The 23,020-nt window shown below is 35.2% G+C and overlaps 1 protein-coding gene across 1 annotated transcript; it reads left to right on the top strand.

The window, feature by feature from the left end:
* Positions 1-846: 846 nt before the first annotated feature.
* Positions 847-21,465, top strand: LOC148599381 (uncharacterized). The gene is made up of 11 exons (XM_088557286.1): positions 847-10,801; positions 11,017-11,129; positions 12,769-12,827; positions 13,819-13,875; positions 14,503-14,678; positions 15,301-15,448; positions 15,788-15,988; positions 16,242-16,359; positions 16,766-16,858; positions 17,228-17,283; positions 17,807-21,465. Exons 1-11 carry the CDS (start codon positions 847-849, stop codon positions 17,835-17,837), a joined length of 11,007 nt encoding a protein of 3,668 aa, XP_088413412.1. The 3' UTR covers positions 17,838-21,465.
* The last annotated feature ends 1,555 nt before the right edge of the window (positions 21,466-23,020 follow it).

The raw sequence follows: 23,020 nt of genomic DNA, 5'->3' as shown, positions 1-23,020 counted from the left end.
AAGCGCAAAGGCGTTTTCTTTAAATTATTCAAAAAGTCACATTTGTATAAACCTAAATATGGTAAAATTGCAAACATCAATTATGTAACATCCTTTCAAGAGCGAGATAATTAGCGGAAAAATATTCTATATAAATATAATGGGAGTTTTAGTTTAGTTTTTTAATTACATAAAAAATGTTCGGTGACCATCAATTTTGTATTTGAAGTATGAAATAATGTTTGGTTAATTTTACTTTTGTTAAGCAATTCAATTTGTAGTACTGTTTCGGAGCAAAAAAAATAAATGCAAAATCTGAGGATTTCTGGAAATATTTTATTAAAAAAAAACACAATCAGCAATGTACAGTTTAGCCAGAGATAACAGTAAAATTCCACATTTTGTTTTTTAAAAAAGAAGAGCACGAATCCATAAAAAAATATTTACCGATCAGCAGTCCCGTGATAGAAAATGGAAGCGATCACAGGTTTAGCGGATCGGTTTGACGGATTGACGACTGATCGAAAACGTATTGGTGGTCGACGATGGGTCACAGTTATAGTTGCAAGGAGTGGTACATGTACAGTAAAAAAAAACTTCCTTGTCACTGCCATTATGAATAAAACGTGAACATTTGAATAAAATTAGCTAAGAAATAAATGTTAAGAAAATGCGCGTACCGCTTAAATCAATCAAAGACAATCAAATTTACACGTGTTGCAAAAAAAATAAAATTTCTTAAATACCAGTATAACGCAAGAAAAGGTCTTTCCGACTAATTTAAAAGTTTCCAATTAATAACGTTTTCCCTGTCAAACAATCGTTGACAAAGTTAATTGAACAAGGGCAACCACAACACCAACATCAATGCCAAGAGCAAAAAGCAACTTATCTATTACAGAAGCGTTCGGAACAACGACACATTTGTTAACAACACAGTCATCAGGAACAACCTCAAAATTTACAAGTGACGAGCCAACAACAGTATCGTCAGGATCTACTACTAAATCGGCAACCAGTTTATCTACCGCAAAATCGACAAAAAAAACCTCCAAATCTAAAAGTGTCCTACCAACTGAGATGTCGTCAGGAACAACATCTAGATCGACTACTAATCTACTTACCACATCCTCTTCAGAAAGTGCATATGAACCTTCTACAGGTTTTTCTAGTACATTGACGTCAGGAATTACGTCTCAAACTACAAGTGGTGTTAAAACCACACTGTCATCAGGAACAACTTCCAAAACGACAAGCAGTACAATTACGAAACATCCGTCAGACACTACTTCAAATCCCACGAGTGGTTTGACCGCAACATTATTGTCAGGAACTAGTACGAAATCTACTAGCAGTTTAGCAACAACACAATTGTCAGATAGTACTTCAAATTTTCCAAGTAGTGTGCTGAGTACAGAATCTCCAAGAACAAGTACCTCAGCAACAACCGACTTATCTACTACAGAGGCGTACAGAAAAACAACTCATTTGTTAACAACACAGTCATCAGGAACAACCTCCAAATTTACAAGTGACGAGCCAACAACAGTATCGTCAGGATCTACTACTAAATCGGCAACCAGTTTATCTACAGCAAAGTCGACAGAAAGTCCTTCCATATCTGCAAGCGATGTACAAACAACAATGTCGTCAGGAACAAGCGCAAAAACGACGGAAAATTTGTCTACCACAAAATCGACAGAAGATACCTCCGAATCTACAAGTGTTCCACCAACTACGATGTCGTCAGGAACAACATCTAGATCGACTGCTAATCTAGTTACCACATCCTCTTCAGCAAGTTCATATGAACGTTCTACCGGTTTTTCTAGTACATTGACGTCAGGAATTACGTCTCAAACTACAAGTGGTGTTAAAACCACACTGTCATCAGGAACAACTTCCAAAACGACAAGCAATACAATTACGAAACATCCGTCAGACACTACTTCAAATCCCACGAGTGCTGTGACCGCAACATTATTGTCAGGAACTAGTACGAAATCAACCAGCAGTTTAGCAACAACAACATCGTCAGATAGTACTTCAAATTTTCCAAGTAGCTTGCCGAATACAGAAACTCAGAGAACAAGTACCTCAGCAACAACCGACTTATCTAATACAGAGGCGTACAGAAAAACAACTCATTTGTTAACAATACAGTCACCAGGAACAACCTCCAAATTTACAAGTGACGAGCCAACAACAGTATCGTCAGGATCTACCACTGAAACGGCAACCAGTTTATCTACCACAAAATCGTCAGACAACTTCTCCGAATCTACAAGTGTTGCACCAACTACGAAGGCGTCGGTTACAATATCTAGATCGACTAATAATCTATTTACCACATCGTCTTCAGCAATGTCATATGAACGCGCTACCGGTTTTTCTAGTACATTGACGTCGGGATTTACGTATCAAACTACAAGTGGTGTTAAAACCACACTGTCATCAGGTACAACTTCCAAAACGACAAGCAGTACAATTACGAAACATCCGTCAGACACTACATCAAATCCCACGAGTCCTTTGACCGCAACATTATTGTCAGGAACTAGTACGAAATCAACCAGCAGTTTGGTAACAACAACATCGTCAGATAGTACTTCAAATTTTCCAAGTAGTGTGCTGAGTACAGAATCTCCAAGAACAAGTACCTCAGCAACAACCGACTTATCTACTACAGAGGTGTACAGAAAAACAACTCATTTGTTAACAACACAGTCATCAGGAACAACCTCCAAATTTACAAGTGACGAGCCAACAACAGTATCGTCAGGATCTACTACTAAATCGGCAACCAGTTTATCTACAGCAAAGTCGACAGAAAGTCCTTCCATATCTGCAAGCGATGTACAAGCAACAATGTCGTCAGGAACAAGCGCAAAAACGACGGAAAATTTGTCTACCACAAAATCGACAGAAGATACCTCCGAATCTACAAGTGTTCCACCAACTACGATGTCGTCAGGAACAACATCTAGATCGACTACTAATCTACTTACCACATCCTCTTCAGCAAGTTCATATGAACGTTCTACCGGTTTTTCTAGTACATTGACGTCAGGAATTACGTCTCAAACTACAAGTGGTGTTAAAACCACACTGTCATCAGGAACAACTTCCAAAACGACAAGCAATACAATTACGAAACATCCGTCAGACACTACTCCAAATCCCACGAGTGGTTTGACCGCAACATTATTGTCAGGAACTAGTACGAAATCTACTAGCAGTTTAGCAACAACACAATTGTCAGATAGTACTTCAAATTTTCCAAGTAGTGTGCTGAGTACAGAATCTCCAAGAACAAGTACCTCAGCAACAACCGACTTATCTACTACAGAGGCGTACAGAAAAACAACTCATTTGTTAACAACACAGTCATCAGGAACAACCTCCAAATTTACAAGTGACGAGCCAACAACAGTATCGTCAGGATCTACCACTGAAACGGCAACCAGTTTATCTACCACAAAATCGTCAGACAACTTCTCCGAATCTACAAGTGTTGCACCAACTACGAAGTCGTCGGTTACAATATCTAGATCGACTAATAATCTATTTACCACATCGTCTTCAGCAATGTCATATGAACGCGCTACCGGTTTTTCTAGTACATTGACGTCGGGAATTACGTCTCAAACTACAAGTGGTGTTAAAACCACACTGTCATCAGGTACAACTTCCAAAACGACAAGCAGTACAATTACGAAACATCCGTCAGACACTACATCAAATCCCACGAGTCCTTTGACCGCAACATTATTGTCAGGAACTAGTACGAAATCAACCAGCAGTTTGGTAACAACAACATCGTCAGATAGTACTTCAAATTTTCCAAGTAGTGTGCTGAGTACAGAATCTCCAAGAACAAGTACCTCAGCAACAACCGACTTATCTACTACAGAGGTGTACAGAAAAACAACTCATTTGTTAACAACACAGTCATCAGGAACAACCTCCAAATTTACAAGTGACGAGCCAACAACAGTATCGTCAGGATCTACTACTAAATCGGCAACCAGTTTATCTACAGCAAAGTCGACAGAAAGTCCTTCCATATCTGCAAGCGATGTACAAACAACAATGTCGTCAGGAACAAGCGCAAAAACGACGGAAAATTTGTCTACCACAAAATCGACAGAAGATACCTCCGAATCTACAAGTGTTCCACCAACTACGATGTCGTCAGGAACAACATCTAGATCGACTACTAATCTACTTACCACATCCTCTTCAGCAAGTTCATATGAACGTTCTACCGGTTTTTCTAGTACATTGACGTCAGGAATTACGTCTCAAACTACAAGTGGTGTTAAAACCACACTGTCATCAGGAACAACTTCCAAAACGACAAGCAATACAATTACGAAACATCCGTCAGACACTACTTCAAATCCCACGAGTGGTTTGACCGCAACATTATTGTCAGGAACTAGTACGAAATCTACTAGCAGTTTAGCAACAATTAAATTGTCAGATAGTACTTCAAATTTTCCAAGTAGTGTGCTGAGTACAGAATCTCCAAGAACAAGTACCTCAGCAACAACCGACTTATCTACTACAGAGGCGTACAGAAAAACAACTCATTTGTTAACAACACAGTCATCAGGAACAACCTCCAAATTTACAAGTGACGAGCCAACAACAGTATCGTCAGGATCTACCACTGAAACGGCAACCAGTTTATCTACCACAAAATCGTCAGACAACTTCTCCGAATCTACAAGTGTTGCACCAACTACGAAGTCGTCGGTTACAATATCTAGATCGACTAATAATCTATTTACCACATCGTCTTCAGCAATGTCATATGAACGCGCTACCGGTTTTTCTAGTACATTGACGTCAGGAATTACGTCTCAAACTACAAGTGGTGTTAAAACCACACTGTCATCAGGTACAACTTCCAAAACGACAAGCAGTACAATTACGAAACATCCGTCAGACACTACATCAAATCCCACGAGTCCTTTGACCGCAACATTATTGTCAGGAACTAGTACGAAATCAACCAGCAGTTTGGTAACAACAACATCGTCAGATAGTACTTCAAATTTTCCAAGTAGTGTGCTGAGTACAGAATCTCCAAGAACAAGTACCTCAGCAACAACCGACTTATCTACTACAGAGGTGTACAGAAAAACAACTCATTTGTTAACAACACAGTCATCAGGAACAACCTCCAAATTTACAAGTGACGAGCCAACAACAGTATCGTCAGGATCTACTACTAAATCGGCAACCAGTTTATCTACAGCAAAGTCGACAGAAAGTCCTTCCATATCTGCAAGCGATGTACAAACAGCAATGTCGTCAGGAACAAGCGCTAAACCGACGGAAGATTTGTCTACCATCAAATCGAGAGAAGATACCTCCGAATCTACAAGTGTTCCACCAACTACTATGTCGTCAGGAACAACGTCTAGATCGATTACTAATCTACTTACCACATCCTCTTCAGCAAGTTCATATGAACGTTCTACCAGTTTTTCTAGTACATTGACGCAAGGTATTACGTCTCAAACTACAAGTGGTGTTAAAACCACACTGTCATCGGGAATAACTTCCAAAACGACAAGCAGTACAATTACGAGACATCCGTCAAACACTACTTCAGACCCCACGAGTGGTTTGACCGCAACATTATTGTCAGAAATTAGTATGAAATCAACTAGTAGTTTAGCAACAATTAAATTGTCAGATAGTACTTCAAATTTTCCAAATAGTTTCCCGAGTAGAGAATCTCAGAGAACAAGTACCTCAGCAACAACCGACTTGTCTACTAGAGATGGGTACAGAACAACAACTCATTTGTTAACAATACAGTCATCAGGAACAACCTCCAAATTTACCAGTGACGAGCCAAAAACAGTATCGTCAGGATCTACCACTAAATCGGCAACCAGTTTATCTACAGCAAAGTCGACGGAAAGTCCTTCCATATCTGCAGGCGATGTACAAACAACAATGTCGTCAAGAGCAAGCGCTAAACCGACGGGAAATTTGTCCACCACAAAACCGAGAGAAGATACCTCCGAATCTACAAGTGTTCCACCAACTACGATGTCGTCAGGACCAACATCTAGATCGACTGCTAATCTACTTACCACATCCTCTTCATCAAGTTCATATAAACGTTCTACCGGTTTTACTAGTACATTGACGTCAGGAATTACGTCTCAAACTACAAGTGGTGTTAAAACCACACTGTCATCAGGAACAACTTCCAAAACGACAAGCAGTACAATTACGAAACATCCGTCAGACACTACTTCAAATCCCACGAGTGGTTTGACCGCAACATTATTGTCAGGAACTAGTACGGAATCAACTAATAGTTTAGCAACAGCAAAATTGTCAGATAGTACTTCAAATTTTCCAAGAAGTGTGCTGAGTACAGAATCTCTAAGAACAAGTACGTCAGCAACAATCGACTTATCTACTACAGATGCGTACAGAAAAACAACTCATTTGTTAACAACACAGTCATCAGGAACAACCTCCAAATTTACAAGTGACGAGCCAACAACAGTATCGTCAGGATCTACTACTAAATCGGCAACCAGTTTATCTACAGCAAAGTCGACAGAAAGTCCTTCCATATCTGCAAGCGATGTACAAACAAAAATGTCGTCAGGAACAAGCGCAAAAACGACGGAAAATTGGTCTACCACAAAATCGACAGAAGATACCTCCGAATCTACAAGTGTTCCACCAACTACGATGTCGTCAGGAACAACATCTAGATCGACTACTAATCTACTTACCACATCCTCTTCAGCAAGTTCATATGAACGTTCTACCGGTTTTTCTAGTACATTGACGTCAGGGATTACGTCTCAAACTACAAGTGGTGTTAAAACCACACTGTCATCAGGAACAACTTCCAAAACGACAAGCAGTACAATTACGAAACATCCGTCAGACACTACTTCAAATCCCACGAGTGGTTTGACCGCAACATTATTGTCAGGAACTAGTACGAAATCTACTAGCAGTTTAGCAACAACACAATTGTCAGATAGTACTTCAAATTTTCCAAGTAGTGTGCTGAGTACAGAATCTCCAAGAACAAGTACCTCAGCAACAACCGACTTATCTACTACAGAGGCGTACAGAAAAACAACTCATTTGTTAACAACACAGTCATCAGGAACAACCTCCAAATTTACAAGTGACGAGCCAACAACAGTATCGTCAGGATCTACCACTGAAACGGCAACCAGTTTATCTACCACAAAATCGTCAGACAACTTCTCCGAATCTACAAGTGTTGCACCAACTACGAAGTCGTCGGTTACAATATCTAGATCGACTAATAATCTATTTACCACATCGTCTTCAGCAATGTCATATGAACGCGCTACCGGTTTTTCTAGTACATTGACGTCGGGAATTACGTCTCAAACTACAAGTGGTGTTAAAACCACACTGTCATCAGGTACAACTTCCAAAACGACAAGCAGTACAATTACGAAACATCCGTCAGACACTACATCAAATCCCACGAGTCCTTTGACCGCAACATTATTGTCAGGAACTAGTACGAAATCAACCAGCAGTTTGGTAACAACAACATCGTCAGATAGTACTTCAAATTTTCCAAGTAGTGTGCTGAGTACAGAATTTCTAAGAACAAGTACCTTAGCAACAACCGACTTATCTAATACAGAGGCGTACAGAAAAACAACTCATTTGTTAACAACTCAGTCATCAGGAACAACCTCCAAATTTACAAGTGACGAGCCAATAACAGTATCGTCAGGATCTACTACTAAATCGGCAACCAGTTTATCTACAGCAAAGTCGACAGAAAGTCCTTCCATATCTGCAAGCGATGTACAAACAGCAATGTCGTCAGGAACAAGCGCTAAACCGACGGAAGATTTGTCTACCATCAAATCGAGAGAAGATACCTCCGAATCTACAAGTGTTCCACCAACTTCTATGTCGTCAGGAACAACGTCTAGATCGATTACTAATCTACTTACCACATCCTCTTCAGCAAGTTCATATGAACGTTCTACCAGTTTTTCTAGTACATTGACGCAAGGTATTACGTCTCAAACTACAAGTGGTGTTAAAACCACACTGTCATCGGGAATAACTTCCAAAACGACAAGCAGTACAATTACGAGACATCCGTCAAACACTACTTCAGACCCCACGAGTGGTTTGACCGCAACATTATTGTCAGGAACTAGTACGAAATCTACTAGCAGTTTAGCAACAACACAATTGTCAGATAGTACTTCAAATTTTCCAAGTAGTGTGCTGAGTACAGAATCTCCAAGAACAAGTACCTCAGCAACAACCGACTTATCTACTACAGAGGCGTACAGAAAAACAACTCATTTGTTAACAACACAGTCATCAGGAACAACTTCCAAATTTACAAGTGACGAGCCAACAACAGTATCGTCAGGATCTACTACTAAATCGGCAACCAGTTTATCTACAGCAAAGTCGACAGAAAGTCCTTCCATATCTGCAAGCGATGTACAAACAACAATGTCGTCAGGAACAAGCGCAAAAACGACGGAAAATTTGTCTACCACAAAATCGACAGAAGATACCTCCGAATCTACAAGTGTTCCACCAACTACGATGTCGTCAGGAACAACATCTAGATCGACTACTAATCTACTTACCACATCCTCTTCAGCAAGTTCATATGAACGTTCTACCGGTTTTTCTAGTACATTGACGTCAGGGATTACGTCTCAAACTACAAGTGGTGTTAAAACCACACTGTCATCAGGAACAACTTCCAAAACGACAAGCAGTACAATTACGAAACATCCGTCAGACACTACTTCAAATCCCACGAGTGGTTTGACCGCAACATTATTGTCAGGAACTAGTACGAAATCTACTAGCAGTTTAGCAACAACACAATTGTCAGATAGTACTTCAAATTTTCCAAGTAGTGTGCTGAGTACAGAATCTCCAAGAACAAGTACCTCAGCAACAACCGACTTATCTACTACAGAGGCGTACAGAAAAACAAATCATTTGTTAACAACACAGTCATCAGGAACAACCTCCAAATTTACAAGTGACGAGCCAACAACAGTATCGTCAGGATCTACCACTGAAACGGCAACCAGTTTATCTACCACAAAATCGTCAGACAACTTCTCCGAATCTACAAGTGTTGCACCAACTACGAAGTCGTCGGTTACAATATCTAGATCGACTAATAATCTATTTACCACATCGTCTTCAGCAATGTCATATGGACGCGCTACCGGTTTTTCTAGTACATTGACGTCAGGAATTACGTCTCAAACTACAAGTGGTGTTAAAACCACACTGTCATCAGGTACAACTTCCAAAACGACAAGCAGTACAATTACGAAACATCCGTCAGACACTACTTCAAATCCCACGAGTCCTTTGACCGCAACATTATTGTCAGGAACTAGTACGAAATCAACCAGCAGTTTGGTAACAACAACATCGTCAGATAGTACTTCAAATTTTCCAAGTAGTGTGCTGAGTACAGAATCTCCAAGAACAAGTACCTCAGCAACAACCGACTTATCTAATACAGAGGCGTACAGAAAAACAACTCATTTGTTAACAACACAGTCATCAGGAACAACCTCCAAATTTACAAGTGACGAGCCAACAACAGTATCGTCAGGATCTACTACTAAATCGGCAACCAGTTTATCTACAGCAAAGTCGACAGAAAGTCCTTCCATATCTGCAAGCGATGTACAAACAGCAATGTCGTCAGGAACAAGCGCTAAACCGACGGAAGATTTGTCTACCATCAAATCGAGAGAAGATACCTCCGAATCTACAAGTGTTCCACCAACTACTATGTCGTCAGGAACAACGTCTAGATCGATTACTAATCTACTTACCACATCCTCTTCATCAAGTTCATATAAACGTTCTACCGGTTTTACTAGTACATTGACGCAAGGTATTACGTCTCAAACTACAAGTGGTGTTAAAACCACACTGTCATCAGGAACAACTTCCAAAACGACAAGCAGTACAATTACGAAACACCCGTCAGACACTACTTCAAATCCCACGAGTGGTTTGACCGCAACATTATTGTCAGGAACTAGTACGGAATCAACTAATAGTTTAGCAACAGCAAAATTGTCAGATAGTACTTCAAATTTTCCAAGAAGTGTGCTGAGTACAGAATTTCTAAGAACAAGTACGTCAGCAACAATCGACTTATCTACTACAGATGCGTACAGAAAAACAACTCATTTGTTAACAACACAGTCATCAGGAACAACCTCCAAATTTACAAGTGACGAGCCAATAACAGTATCGTCAGGATCTACTACTAAATCGGCAACCAGTTTATCTACCACAAAATCGTCAGAGAATTCCTCCGAATGTACAAATGTTGCACCAACTACGATGTCGTCAGTTACAATATCTAGATCGACTAATAATCTATTTACCGCATCGTCTTCAGCAAGGTCATTTGCACATTCTACCGGTTTTTCTAGTACATTGACTTCAGGACTTACGTCTTACACTACGAGTGGTGTTAAAACCATACTGTCATCAGGAATAACTTCCAAAATGACAAGTAGTACAATTACGGAACATCCGTCAGACAGTACTTCAAACCCCACGACAAACTTTGCTACAACAAAGTCTTTAATGTCAACAGATGGTGTTGCTACTATCGTTTCGACTTCCAAATCAACAAGCACGATATTTCATACACTATCGTCTAGAACTACTTTGAAACTTACAAGCAGTTCATCTACCACGACCTCCTCGACCATCAGTACAACGAAAAAACCAGATGTCATTAATCCCGATACCGGTAATATATTGTTTTTGTTTTAATTTTAATTTCTGTTTTAAGCATTTTATTCATTTTAATACAATTTCAACGTCGGATAAATTGAACACATGTGTCACAAAATGATTTATCAAAAAATGATTAGTAAGACGTTGAAGTCAAATTAAGTCATACTTTCGTAAATTGAAGTGGAATTTTTAAACTGATGTTATAATTCTATGTTTATTTTTTTTTAGATATCAAAATCACCTTTGAGTTCAGTCTATTTCTTTCCATGGTTAATGCATCTGATTTAGAAGTTACAAACAGTATTCATTTTAAGAAATCTAAGGATTCCATAGAAAGAATTGTATGTACATATTAACTGCTTATTATTTCTCCTTTCCCTTTTAATTCATTTTTATTTTTGTTCAACCATAATAGTTTTATTTGCTTAATGATTAGGTGCAGTCTTACAAAAATTAGACAGGAGGTAAAAACACACCGAATTTTCTTTTTTTTCCAAAATCATCAAAACATACAGATCACATAACCAGGCTTATTTCGTCTATTGCACTTTCGAAATAACAATTATATAGATTAATTGTATATGAAATGGGCAGTTTGTTACCGTCCTTGACTTGGTTTGTTTTTGATCTCTCAAAATACAGATCTGAGTACAAAAAAAGTTACGTAAAAAAATAGCATTTTTAGACAAAAAACCTCGTTTTTTTTACGGGGTAATCTATTCAACCGCTGTCATAGGCAGAGTCTGCATTTTTTATGAACTGGTGTTTAAATATACAATAGACAATAGTCCAACACATTCAGTTGTTTCAAACATGAATTTCAAATAATAGTCCTTCGTGAAAATCTAATGTTTATGTTATTCATTTAGTTTATACCAGCGGCGAAGTGATGACTTAAATCTTTAACTAGATATAAAAATGTTAGAATTGATTGCAGAATAATTAAAATTCGCTCAACAACTATGATGAAATACTAGATCCAGTTTCGCTCTCCCGTTAATTTCCTGCAGAAATGGCTTACAGCATTTTTCAATTTTTACATTTTGAATGCACCCCAAGCTAACTTTCAAATACTTGAAGCAAAAGCTGTAACCACAAGATAATTGCTTTTGCTGAGTTATATCTTAAATTTCGATTTAAATTACAAAAACAAACAAGGACACTTTTGAATAGCGTACACGAACCGTTACAAACTCTAAGAAAGTAAAAACATTGCTTTGGCATGATCAATAAGTAAGCATATTAAGCCTTTACAAATTACAAAATAATACCATATAAAAAATGACTTTCGCTGATTACTACTCGTAGATTTGATATTTTTGTATCTTAGAACAAGATATATGGCAGTAAAGAAGAGCTTGTCTAGTCATGGTCTAAATAATAAGAATTTTGCAAATAAAGAGAAATAAATGCCAAGAGAATTTTGTGTTTTTCATACAGCAGCCTATTCCACTTTCATTATTAAATTTTCTTTTTATATGCTTCATATTGTTTTCCTTCTATCCAAAAAAGTTTTATGTTATTTATTTATAGAAACGGTGTGGAAAATACACAATGTCTTTTCTGAAGGACGTGTATCGTTTCTGCTTTTTTATGATAAGACATTATATAAAATTTTAGAGTCCCAACAATTTTTCGTCTATCTTAAAAACATTTGCTGATTCAACTATACCTTAAATCATATAAATTCCTAGTTCTCTGTTTGATATATATTCCAACTATTCAATCGACGTGGATGATTGTACATAAACCGTTTTTAACTATAGTAGTTTACATGTGCAGATAAATCCATAACTTGTATTTAAACGAGGAATGTGACTATAGTTAGTTAGATAGAGGCGATCATTATTTTTGTAGAAAAGCTTAAAGACACATGGAAGCCGTGAGTAAGGCAACTAGTTGAAAATACGAGTAACATACTTATATAAACATGATATTTATAAATAATTGCTTTTATACATATTTTAACATTAATTGTAGCTAAAACAAGCATACGAAGAACTTGATGGATTCAGGAGTGTCTTTGTAATAAGATTTCGGTAAGGTATTGTTTTGCACATAAAATTTTACTATTCGATGAACATATTTGCACATGGAAGTGGATTGACATTTTGTCAAAGTTTTGTTTTTTTTTTCTAAATCGGTATTGTTAGTAATACATTAAAGGGATACGAAGCAGTCATGTACCGAGGAAAGTAATATTGATAAATATACACTGAGAGTATGTCTCCATAATGCAGACTTTATCATAATGGTGTAAATCACAATTTATTCGTTTATGTCAATAAATGGAAAACGAAATTAAGTAAATTGAAAAAGATTTTTTTCTATGATGCTGTCCTAATTAACTCAAATAGTTATCATCTTAATCCATACTGAAATTAAAGCTAGCTCCCTGTTTTTTACACCTTATCTATTTTATACAAACAATTGAACACGCCATTAGCCGTTTAATTAAGAGCATTATAAAGGCCTTACTAAACTAATAGTATTGCTACAGTCCCTGAACCGACCCGGGCAACGATTTGACGGACCGCTGACTGATTGATCGTTGATGATTTGATGACCGATGACCGATCTGATCGTAGTGTTGCTATGTAAAATGAGGAATGATCTGTTAAAATAAAACAAATTCGTAAATGGCGATAACTATGGTTTGATAACTAGTTAATATTGGTTATGAAAGATATAGCGATCTTACCTTTTACTGTTATTTTTTAAAAATGTTTCACCAGTTATCGAAACATCAACAAAATTTTTTTGACATGAGATTTGTTAGTTAATAGAATTGTTGTTGTCAAAGCCGGCTTCTAAAAATTGCAAACATAGAAAAAGGTCAACAACATATTGCTGTGAAATACAACACTAGTGTTTTGTCTTTTAAGTCATGTCATTCATCAATAATTCTATCTGATATTTACTTTGGATTGGGGCATTAATTGTTTTGTTCTATAAAAAGGTCAACAACATGTTGCTGTGAAATACAACACTGCCCTGCTTTTCATATATGTGTTTAATATTTCGTTACAGTTCTGTTGAAGAAATACAAAGAAGTGGTGGTAGATATAAGAGGCAGTTAAAACCCCGGTATGAAACTGTTGAAAGTTATGTTGTCGGACTTAATCGATGTCAGTGCGATTGCGTGATCGATTTTCTCAAGTTTTTTTTTTCTCGAATCAACGTTGCCATTCTTATCATTCATGTTAAGTAAATCCTAAAATAATCACCAACATCGAAACTTACAGTTCATTAGGTAAACTATAATTTAAATAACTTACCAGGAATTCCAATTTTAATTCCGCCATTTTCAAAAGCGATACTGATTATCATTTACAAATAATTGTCCTAATTCACGATTTAAATTATGTAGTACCCGGGTTTTTGAATATTGTTTAAAAAGCAAACATATGGTATCAAAATGAACCTGTTATATTAACTGCAATGAAATTAGACTTCAAGTAAAGCGATTGTGTGAATGGTACTTACATTGCACAATAAAAAATGGCGATTGACTTTTAAAGGAATATTTTTGTAACATTTCCCGGAGTTTCAACGCCAATTATGTAGGCCGTTAAAGGAAATCATTGTATTAACATGTCAGAGATTTAAATATGTATTGCATTGTGCGTGCTCTTTATTAGACTTTGCGTTTTTTTCCGGCGAAACAAATAAAAATCGGAGGGGCTAATTTTAATAAGACTGTGTACTCTCTAGATCCAATAGTGAAGCCAATGTCACTGCTGAAACGTGGTTGAACATGCAACCGTACATCAATACCACAAACGCAACAAGAATCAAAAGTGAAATATATTCTGCAACCAAGGAAGCTATTACACAACTGAACTTTACCGTTTTTGAACATGAAACCTTACATAGTGCAAACGATTCAGGTAAATATCTAAAGCTGTTTAACAATGAGGGTATAATTTGCAATAGTATACTTTAAATATTTACAGGTGCATTTCACCTCATGCACCCTTTGCAGAAAAGGAAAATATTTTATTTGGTTTTTGTACTGTAACTGACCGCATAATTTCAGGTGATTACTGAATATAACTTTCTGTTGTGACGCCACACACGTTACATTGTTTTGAGGTACTCAGGAGTTCGCCCGCTTCAAATGTTGTTTGATTGCTTTAAACGTCATTTTTATATTATATTTTGTGGCAGTCGAAGACAATAACAGTGCACTAGCAGGACAAAAAATTTAATATACGATTTGGCTCGACCAGGGTCGATGCTCGGCACAGCCTTTATTTTTCCTTGATTCTTAATTTCATTCGTATATCAACCTTTTGTCAAATCAATGAACTGTCCTTTGATATATTCAAGAATATAAATCTGTCGCGTCCTGTTTTCAAATAAAGTGAAAATCGCATACAAAATAAACTATTTAATGTTCATTTCACATTTCACTTATATGTACTTGATGAGAGTTTACATTTGTATTGTCCATTAGTTTCATGTAATAGCTAGTAATGTACATGTATGTACTTACACTTTTCGTTGTAGTTGAAAAAGAATTAGAAAAAAATTCCCCGTGTCCTGCTGGATACGTAAAACATAATGAAACAGCATGTCAATCTAAATGTGCTCGGGAGAATCCATGTAAAAATGGAGGGAAGTGTGTTTACACTGTTCAGTCAGTTCTTAAATGTATGTAAGTATTTGAGAATTAAAGATTGAGCGAATAGTTTAGAATCTCAGTTGTTGATATATATAAACACGATTTACTGAACGCATTATTTATCAAAACACTTAAAGCTTAATGACAGCACATTTAGAAATTATGGTCTAATGTAAGAAAATTGAAACACGTAAGTTTTGACTACTAAACTATCAACATATAGATAGATTTTTCTTCTTTTAAATTTTCAGCAACATTATGCAAAATATTGGTGAGCCTTCATACGAAACCCGTAAAAATCAATGAGGTCATTACACATTATACTTATTTTGTATTAATATTGAGGAAACTATTCCACTCCTCTTTTTTAAGATGCCAAAATGATGATGACAGATTTACATTTTCTGGAGATTTTTGTGAACTAAAGAAAATGAGAATATCATCAATGATTCATCTCATCATTGGAGCTTCCGCTGGAGTGTGCACGGCATTGTTAGTTATAATTATAGCAGTTTCAGTTCTGTACTATCGACGCAGTTTAAAGAAGAAAAAGGCAGGAAATAAAGACTTTATGTATGTAAAAGCTTTAAAGAGTAACCTGAGAAAAATTAGATGAACATTGCAATTGACTTTCGTTTATCTTTGATACATTAAGTGATTGATTTTAACCCGTGCTTAAGTATTTGCAGAAATACAAATACTCATAATGTATATTCAAACAAAATTTCATCAAAAACTAAATTTGTTTAGCATAAATATTGATTGCGATCCCATTTGCAATGAAATCACAACATTATGTAAAAAAAATAATGTCTTCTTCTTGAAGGTCAAGAGATGATGATACACAACAAAGTGTTTTGTCGAAACTACCAGCGTATTTAAATTCATTGTTCGGATGGAAGGGCAGCACCAAGTGGAGGAAAGAGGATGATGAAAGGAGCAATGCAAGTTACTTTCGGCACTTTTTGTGTGTTTGATTATTCTTTGCTTAAATAAACTATATATAATTCATCAATATTTCAATCTTAATCATGGGCCAAGGTCAATGCCGCGTAATATGCTTGCTATTGTACAGTATTGACAGTAGATTGCTGGTAGATATCACATGGAATTATCATCACTTTTTTCTATCGAATGAAGTTCTTACTGTGATTACCATAACTATACAAACAAGTAAGAAATTTTATGAGTTTGACTTCTGATGATATTTGAACAACTATGTGGATATAAATATAAGAATATTTAAATATATATATTATCAACTTTTTGGCTTTCAAGGCTATTGTAAATCTAGTTTCATTCCGAGCCTGTCCAATTTTTTTTTTACAAAATTAGCATATTGTTTTGCAGATGTCTGTCTATAATCCGTTTTTCATGGCTGATACAAATTTTAAACTAGGACGTAGCTTTTTGGGGGAATGCAAGATTTCGTTGGATGCTGAGGTAACATATATGACCTTCTTAAACTTCAAAATGTGAAGAACAAAAATGTCAAATATTTCATGGTTCATGCATCTTTAATAATGTAATACAACCGCAATAAATTATATCAACTATTAAAAAACTAACAAGACGGACCCCTAAAAAACAAAAGCTTACCCCCCCCCCCAAAAAAAAAATAAAAACAAAACAAAAACAAAAACAAAAACAAAAACAAAACAAAACCAAACAAGATATCAACCTGTGAATTAAGTTTTTACTATTGAAAAATTAATAGTGTAGTTTTGAATGGTTAAACTATAATTTTATTTTGCCGTTTTTCCCCCCATTGACCGTTTACATAACACGCGTATTTTTTTTATCTTGTTTTAGTACACTATACCACGACCGCAGTTCAGTAAAGGAACTGACATGCCGAACTTCAATAGGTAACCGCAAGTCAAATTACTGATAATTGTTTTTTTTAGATAATAACTCGTTTTATTATAAACAATATTTTTATTTCGTTTATTTTGGTCAACTTTGTTATCTTACAACGCATCTTTGATGTTTTCAGTATAATTATTACAAATTGTATATCCTCGAACATATTGTTTATATCACATTACATACATAAAAAAGGTTTTAGACATTGGATTTAAGTTTTAGTAAGTTGGCAGAACACATGCATTACATTGGAATAGTATATAACGTTGTTCAGTCGAAATCATTAAACAAACACGAGTGATGCAATAAAACTAAAATATTGCCTACAAGTTCACGTTTTATTTTGTCGTGTATAACATATTTTAAAATCATGGTATTTTTATATGACAAGAAATATCAGGTCCTTCTAATGAGATAAAATGTATTGAATTTTACCCAATGTATCATTTCTATACTAATCGGTGCAAATAGTATTTGCTTATTTGTATGGTATAAATATTTTTACGTTATAAATAATATTTTCAGAGCTACAGTATACAGAAATAACTACAAATGATTTAAAATCAGCTTTTGATATTACCAACGGGAATATGACATGAAGATGTTGAAGCCATATGTATATACATAACACACGCTTATATTTAACGGAATTTTTCAAATGAACATGTGTCATATATATTCCTTATTCCTTATTACTTTTCATTTAAAGTGGCTGTCCACGAGAAAGCCATACGAAACCGTCCGAAAGGGAAATTGGCAATGACATGTAAACTTCAGTGCATCTGGTAGGACCCCATGAGAAACTCATTGCAAAATATTTTTTTTCAAAAAATATAAGATGGCGGAGATGTGGCCGCCATTTTGTTTTAAGGAAATTCCCTTGAAAATGGTAACTTTTCATGGTTGAGATATGCCTATAATTGCTCTTTTCAGCTCAGTGTAATTAAGTATATTAATGCATATATAGGTTCTAAATATGACCTTGAAAAATATTTGGCCAAAAGCCAACATTTAGAAAATTGTCATTTTTACCACATTTCAATGCCATGCATTTCCTACAATAACACTTTTAACCAGCTGACTTGTTTATACCCAATTAGATGCACCCTTATACAGTAACTAGACAGCACTTCATGCTGGGCATTTCAGATATGACAATATAAGGACACTTTAAAATAGCAAGATTTTGTGGAAGCGTGCAATTGAGGAAACGGCAGTTTTCTACCTCCTGTGTTTGTGCTTATTTCTTTTTCATTTTTTTAGCTTTTAGGGTAAAGAAAATTGTTGGAGAAGGTAAAATATGATAATATAAACTTACAAAAATCTAAAGTAGTATGAAAATATAGTGGATACCTTTCAACCCTCTATATGTGCGTCCATCTGCCTCTTTTAAAACAATGTCAACTGTTTTTTTCTCTTTAACTTGTTCTTCGTTCAAGATAGACTTTTGATATTTGGTATGTGGGTAGATAAAACCTCAAAATGATGTGTTGAATACCAGACTTTGTGATAATTGACCTTGAACTTTGACCTTCAGGTAAAATTTTGTGTTCAATGTGTCTGTTTCTAATGTAACAGATTTTGTCCCGCCTGTAAATATGATCATTCTTTTATCTTTGGACATATACAAGTAGCTGTAGCCTTTTGATATTTTGCATGTGGGTAGATAATCAAAAGAATACACTTTCCAGAGTTGATGACCCCAAACACTTGCAGGTTTTGTTTTAAATTTATTGTAAAGCATCTATAAAGGCAGCAAAACTTTCTCCTAAATACCTAAATGTCATTTTACATGTACATATTAAAATCTTGAATGCTTGTCTACTTGGTGCTTAATGAGGTCAGATGTGTGTAGTTACAATGTATTTCCTCCATCATCTTCTACAATACTTGTAGTTGATCAATCATGACCCATGACAGGGTCTGTATCAGTCTCTTGCTGATCTCACAACAATGAATCACTTGAAAAAATGTATTTAAGCATCTTTACCTGAAATAGAAAGAACAAGGGCTTCATATTTTTTTTTATAAAATAGATAAATTAGTAAACATACTTCACATGTATATTTTGAATTAGTATTAATCAATTTAAAAGAAGGAGTACTACAAAACCCATGTTTAATACATTAAATTCAAAGAAATTATCAAGCACATCTGTTATTTAGCATTACAATGAATATACATATGTACATGTAATAGTTATTTTTATCCACATTTTTCGTGAGCAAAAATTTGGGTAAGGTTTTTTCACTTTTTGCAAACCTCTACATCTGCTCAAATTCAGCATAACAATATATACAAAAAATGAAATACTCCATTGCTGCTAAACTTGCCTATAGAGGTCAAATCCTAAACAGATGGGGCAAATCAAGTTTTGTTCGTAGCAACCACATATACATGTACACGTAACCATGTGTGTGGAGGTCCAAACAATTTTAAACCTAATGATGTAACCCCCTAATTTATAGTAAAATAAAGAGTTTTGCGGAGCGGAGCATAACACAACTACAACATGTTAAACTAACTTCACTTTGGGCAAGTGTAGACACAAAGTTGTTTTTAAATAAAGCGACTTACAGCTCAACTGGTTTTGGCGCAATATTTTGCAAAATTTGAAGTTCAATTTAAGTTGAAAGAAGCTAAATCAAAGGGTGATAAAAACAATTTCCTTAAATCCCTATAACCCAAAACCATAAGAGATATCTGAAATTTGATTGAAAAATTTAGGCAGGGATTTTAATTTGAAATCTACATGTAACAAATAAGTTACAAAATCTGACAAAAAAGATTTCTGTGATGTGGCCCCACTTATGACCTTAATAACCTGTAAATGCTAAACTCTTTGTAAAATCTGTTAATTCGCCTTTCAACAGATTTATATAGGAAACATTTTTCAATATTGAATGAAAAAAAGACGTTCTTAACCTCATATATTTAACCCGTTTTTCATTTCATTCATTTTATTGGTTTTAAACTTATAAACATATTGAGCATATTGAGTATGCTTGTTTCAACCATTGTCTATTTAAGTCTTAAACAATAACAATAGCATTTGTAGGGGGAAATACATGTACAGGGAAAGAAAAAACGTCTTCCAGTGCACTGAACTACATCGTACCAAGACTGATTCGTCACATACATGTGGGTTCTAAGAAAATTGTATTCAGTGAGTTTTTATATGTCATACTGTGTTTAATTGATTCGAAACAATTATTTCTGTACTTCTGATATACAATTTGAATAGGAATATTTATTTATCTTGCATAATAGCTGAATAAATCGCTTGAGAATTGTCCCATTTTCTCCAAAAATACCTCTATTTTACATGTTGAAAGAAATATGAAAATATTAAATGCCCACCATGAAACTTTATAGCATATAATTATAATACAGTTTCTACTTTTCGATTACATCAATGATAATTTTCAGCGTTATTTTAGCATGTATAGGCTTTTTGATTATGAATGACAAGTCGTATGATAATTGTCTTCTATATTTGGAAACTTGGCACACAGCCAAATTTCACATCAGGCTTAATGAGTAACTATTTTCCATTTCTATGAATATAAATTTAACAACTTCACATAAAATTATCTTTGTCACTTCACACAACAAAGAAAACATTAATAACTGATGAATGTGGTTCAAATTTGACCATGAAATCCGGCACATCATTAAGGAAATGCCTCTAATACCTAAAAACGGCTGTTACTAAAAAAAAACAAAGTCTGCGCATTATCATATGCATTTTTGGGAATCTCTTATGACCTTCTTTTATTCCTAATATAACATTTAAGGCAATTCAAAAATGACTTTTGGACGAGTATTCGAGTTTTACATGGTTTTCTCATAGACATGCTCTTAATTGGAATTTAATTTCCATTTTTGTTTCACATTTATGATACATCATATTTTGAAGTTCAATGTTATAAACAATATTGAATATTTTGTTTTTCTGTTCTGTTAAATGTATTTTGTCATTTCAAGAGATTTTTTATGTGTGTTATGTCCATGTAATCGTCATTTGTGTTCTCTCAATTGTTCATGTTTACTGAACTGTAAACGATATAAATACTCGACTTGATCCACAATCAATGATTTGTTTGCTTCTTGGATTTGAAATAAAAAGTTTACAGAGCGATACTTACCCTTTGACCTTCTCAAGATTCTTTAAACGAATTATAGGGGAAAATCAAGTCGTTTTGGAAAAGAGATTATAATTTGCTCATTTATGCTCACATGTACAAAACTAACAAACATTACAAAAAGGGGGTTTCAACCTCCATAAAACCTCCTCCTGAATCCGCCACGCATTTATTCAACAACCGAAATATTCCAATGCGTGTGCCAACGGTTCATGCAAATATATGATACAGTTTTCATTACCTCATATATGATTGAGCTTGAATATTGAAATTGTCTATATCACAAATCTTCCCCTTCAGTCTATTGTAAACCCATCGCTAAGGATAATTATGATCTACTCTGCTACGTTTCTCATATTAATATTCACTTGAATATTATCCAAATGACTGAGTTCAAAGTTTGTTTTTGTTTATTAGTTCGGTCATTGAATAGGCCAGAATTAAAGTTTCCTGTAGGAATATATTTCATTTAATTCGAAATTTTTAGTTATTCAATTATTGAGTAACACCGTAGTTAGGTGGTTGGTTAGCACTACAATTAAGTATTGTACATACAAAGGTATGTCACGACTTCCTTGTTTCAATTACAGATTAAAATACAATTCTAGCTTAACCATAATCTAAAAAAGGTACTGAACTGAAACAAAATAATAATCAACCCCAAATATAGGAATCTGTAATATGAACACTATGTTTGGTATTATTCTGGATATCCAAACTAGGTACTGCAATAAATTACAAATGTAATGACAAAAATCAGATGGAAATCTTTCAAGTCAATTTAACGTAAATATGATGAAATAATTCAACAACAAACCAAGACGGATAATGGGTCATGCCCACACCCATTATATTGCGCCTCAGATGAATGATATATCGATAAATGGTCTTCTTGATTACATGTACAGATATCTTGAACTACATGACATTTCCACTTAACTCTATACTTCTCGCATAACTGCACTCTCTCTACATAGCAAGTCTTAACATATACGTGTTTGAGCCTCCTTCATCAGTACATGCAATTGTTGCCATTATTCAAGATATTGGTCATCCCAGACTCTGAAATCCGATATTTCATTGCCCATTGCATTTCACGTTGTTATGAGAGATTGACGAAAACTAGTCTCTTCCTTAATTCCTTGTTAATGGTCCACAATATCCATGGAACTATAGCTTTAAAATCCTTTTTAGAGGACTATGCTTGAAAATGGTAAAATAAGAACAAGATCTTGATTCACTGTAAGAGTAGATGAAAGCTCTTAGGTGTTAATTCTTGACCCTACAGGTGCACCTAGTCCATGCTCCCAGTTTTAGTAGCACCTGGTACATGTTCCCAGTGTTTAGTGAAGTCAAAGTTGCCCATTTCCTTTTGTTACTATATGTGTATTATTTTGGTCATTGTGTGTTCGTTGTTGTTTGTGTCTTTTTTCCATGTATGGTCTTTGTCTCTGGATTACATTACTTTGATTTCCAGTAGAATCGTGGTTCCATTGATTACTCTTTACACACCAACATGTTCTTAAAACATCCTTTTAATTACAGTTTCAAAAAATCTGATAGTAGTGATGACTTCAATCTTGTAGCAACATAA

This window comes from Perna viridis, chromosome 13 (genome assembly GCF_037379345.1).
Source record: "Perna viridis isolate PV_CMFRI_1.1 ecotype Kerala chromosome 13, ASM3737934v1, whole genome shotgun sequence".
In the NCBI taxonomy this organism is placed as follows: domain Eukaryota; kingdom Metazoa; phylum Mollusca; class Bivalvia; order Mytilida; family Mytilidae; genus Perna; species Perna viridis.
The sequence above is the reverse complement of the archived record's forward strand: the minus strand, read 5'-3'. Positions and strand labels throughout refer to the sequence as shown.

Bases quoted from the DNA above. Each gene is read 5' to 3' on its own strand.
- LOC148599381 (XM_088557286.1), top strand. From the start codon at position 847: ATGCCAAGAGCAAAAAGCAACTTATCTATTACAGAAGCGTTCGGAACA. The intron at 10,802-11,016 runs GTAATATATTGT...ATTTTTTTTTAG, and splicing joins TGTCATTAATCCCGATACCG to ATATCAAAATCACCTTTGAG. The intron at 17,284-17,806 runs GTAACCGCAAGT...TAATATTTTCAG, and splicing joins GACATGCCGAACTTCAATAG to AGCTACAGTATACAGAAATA.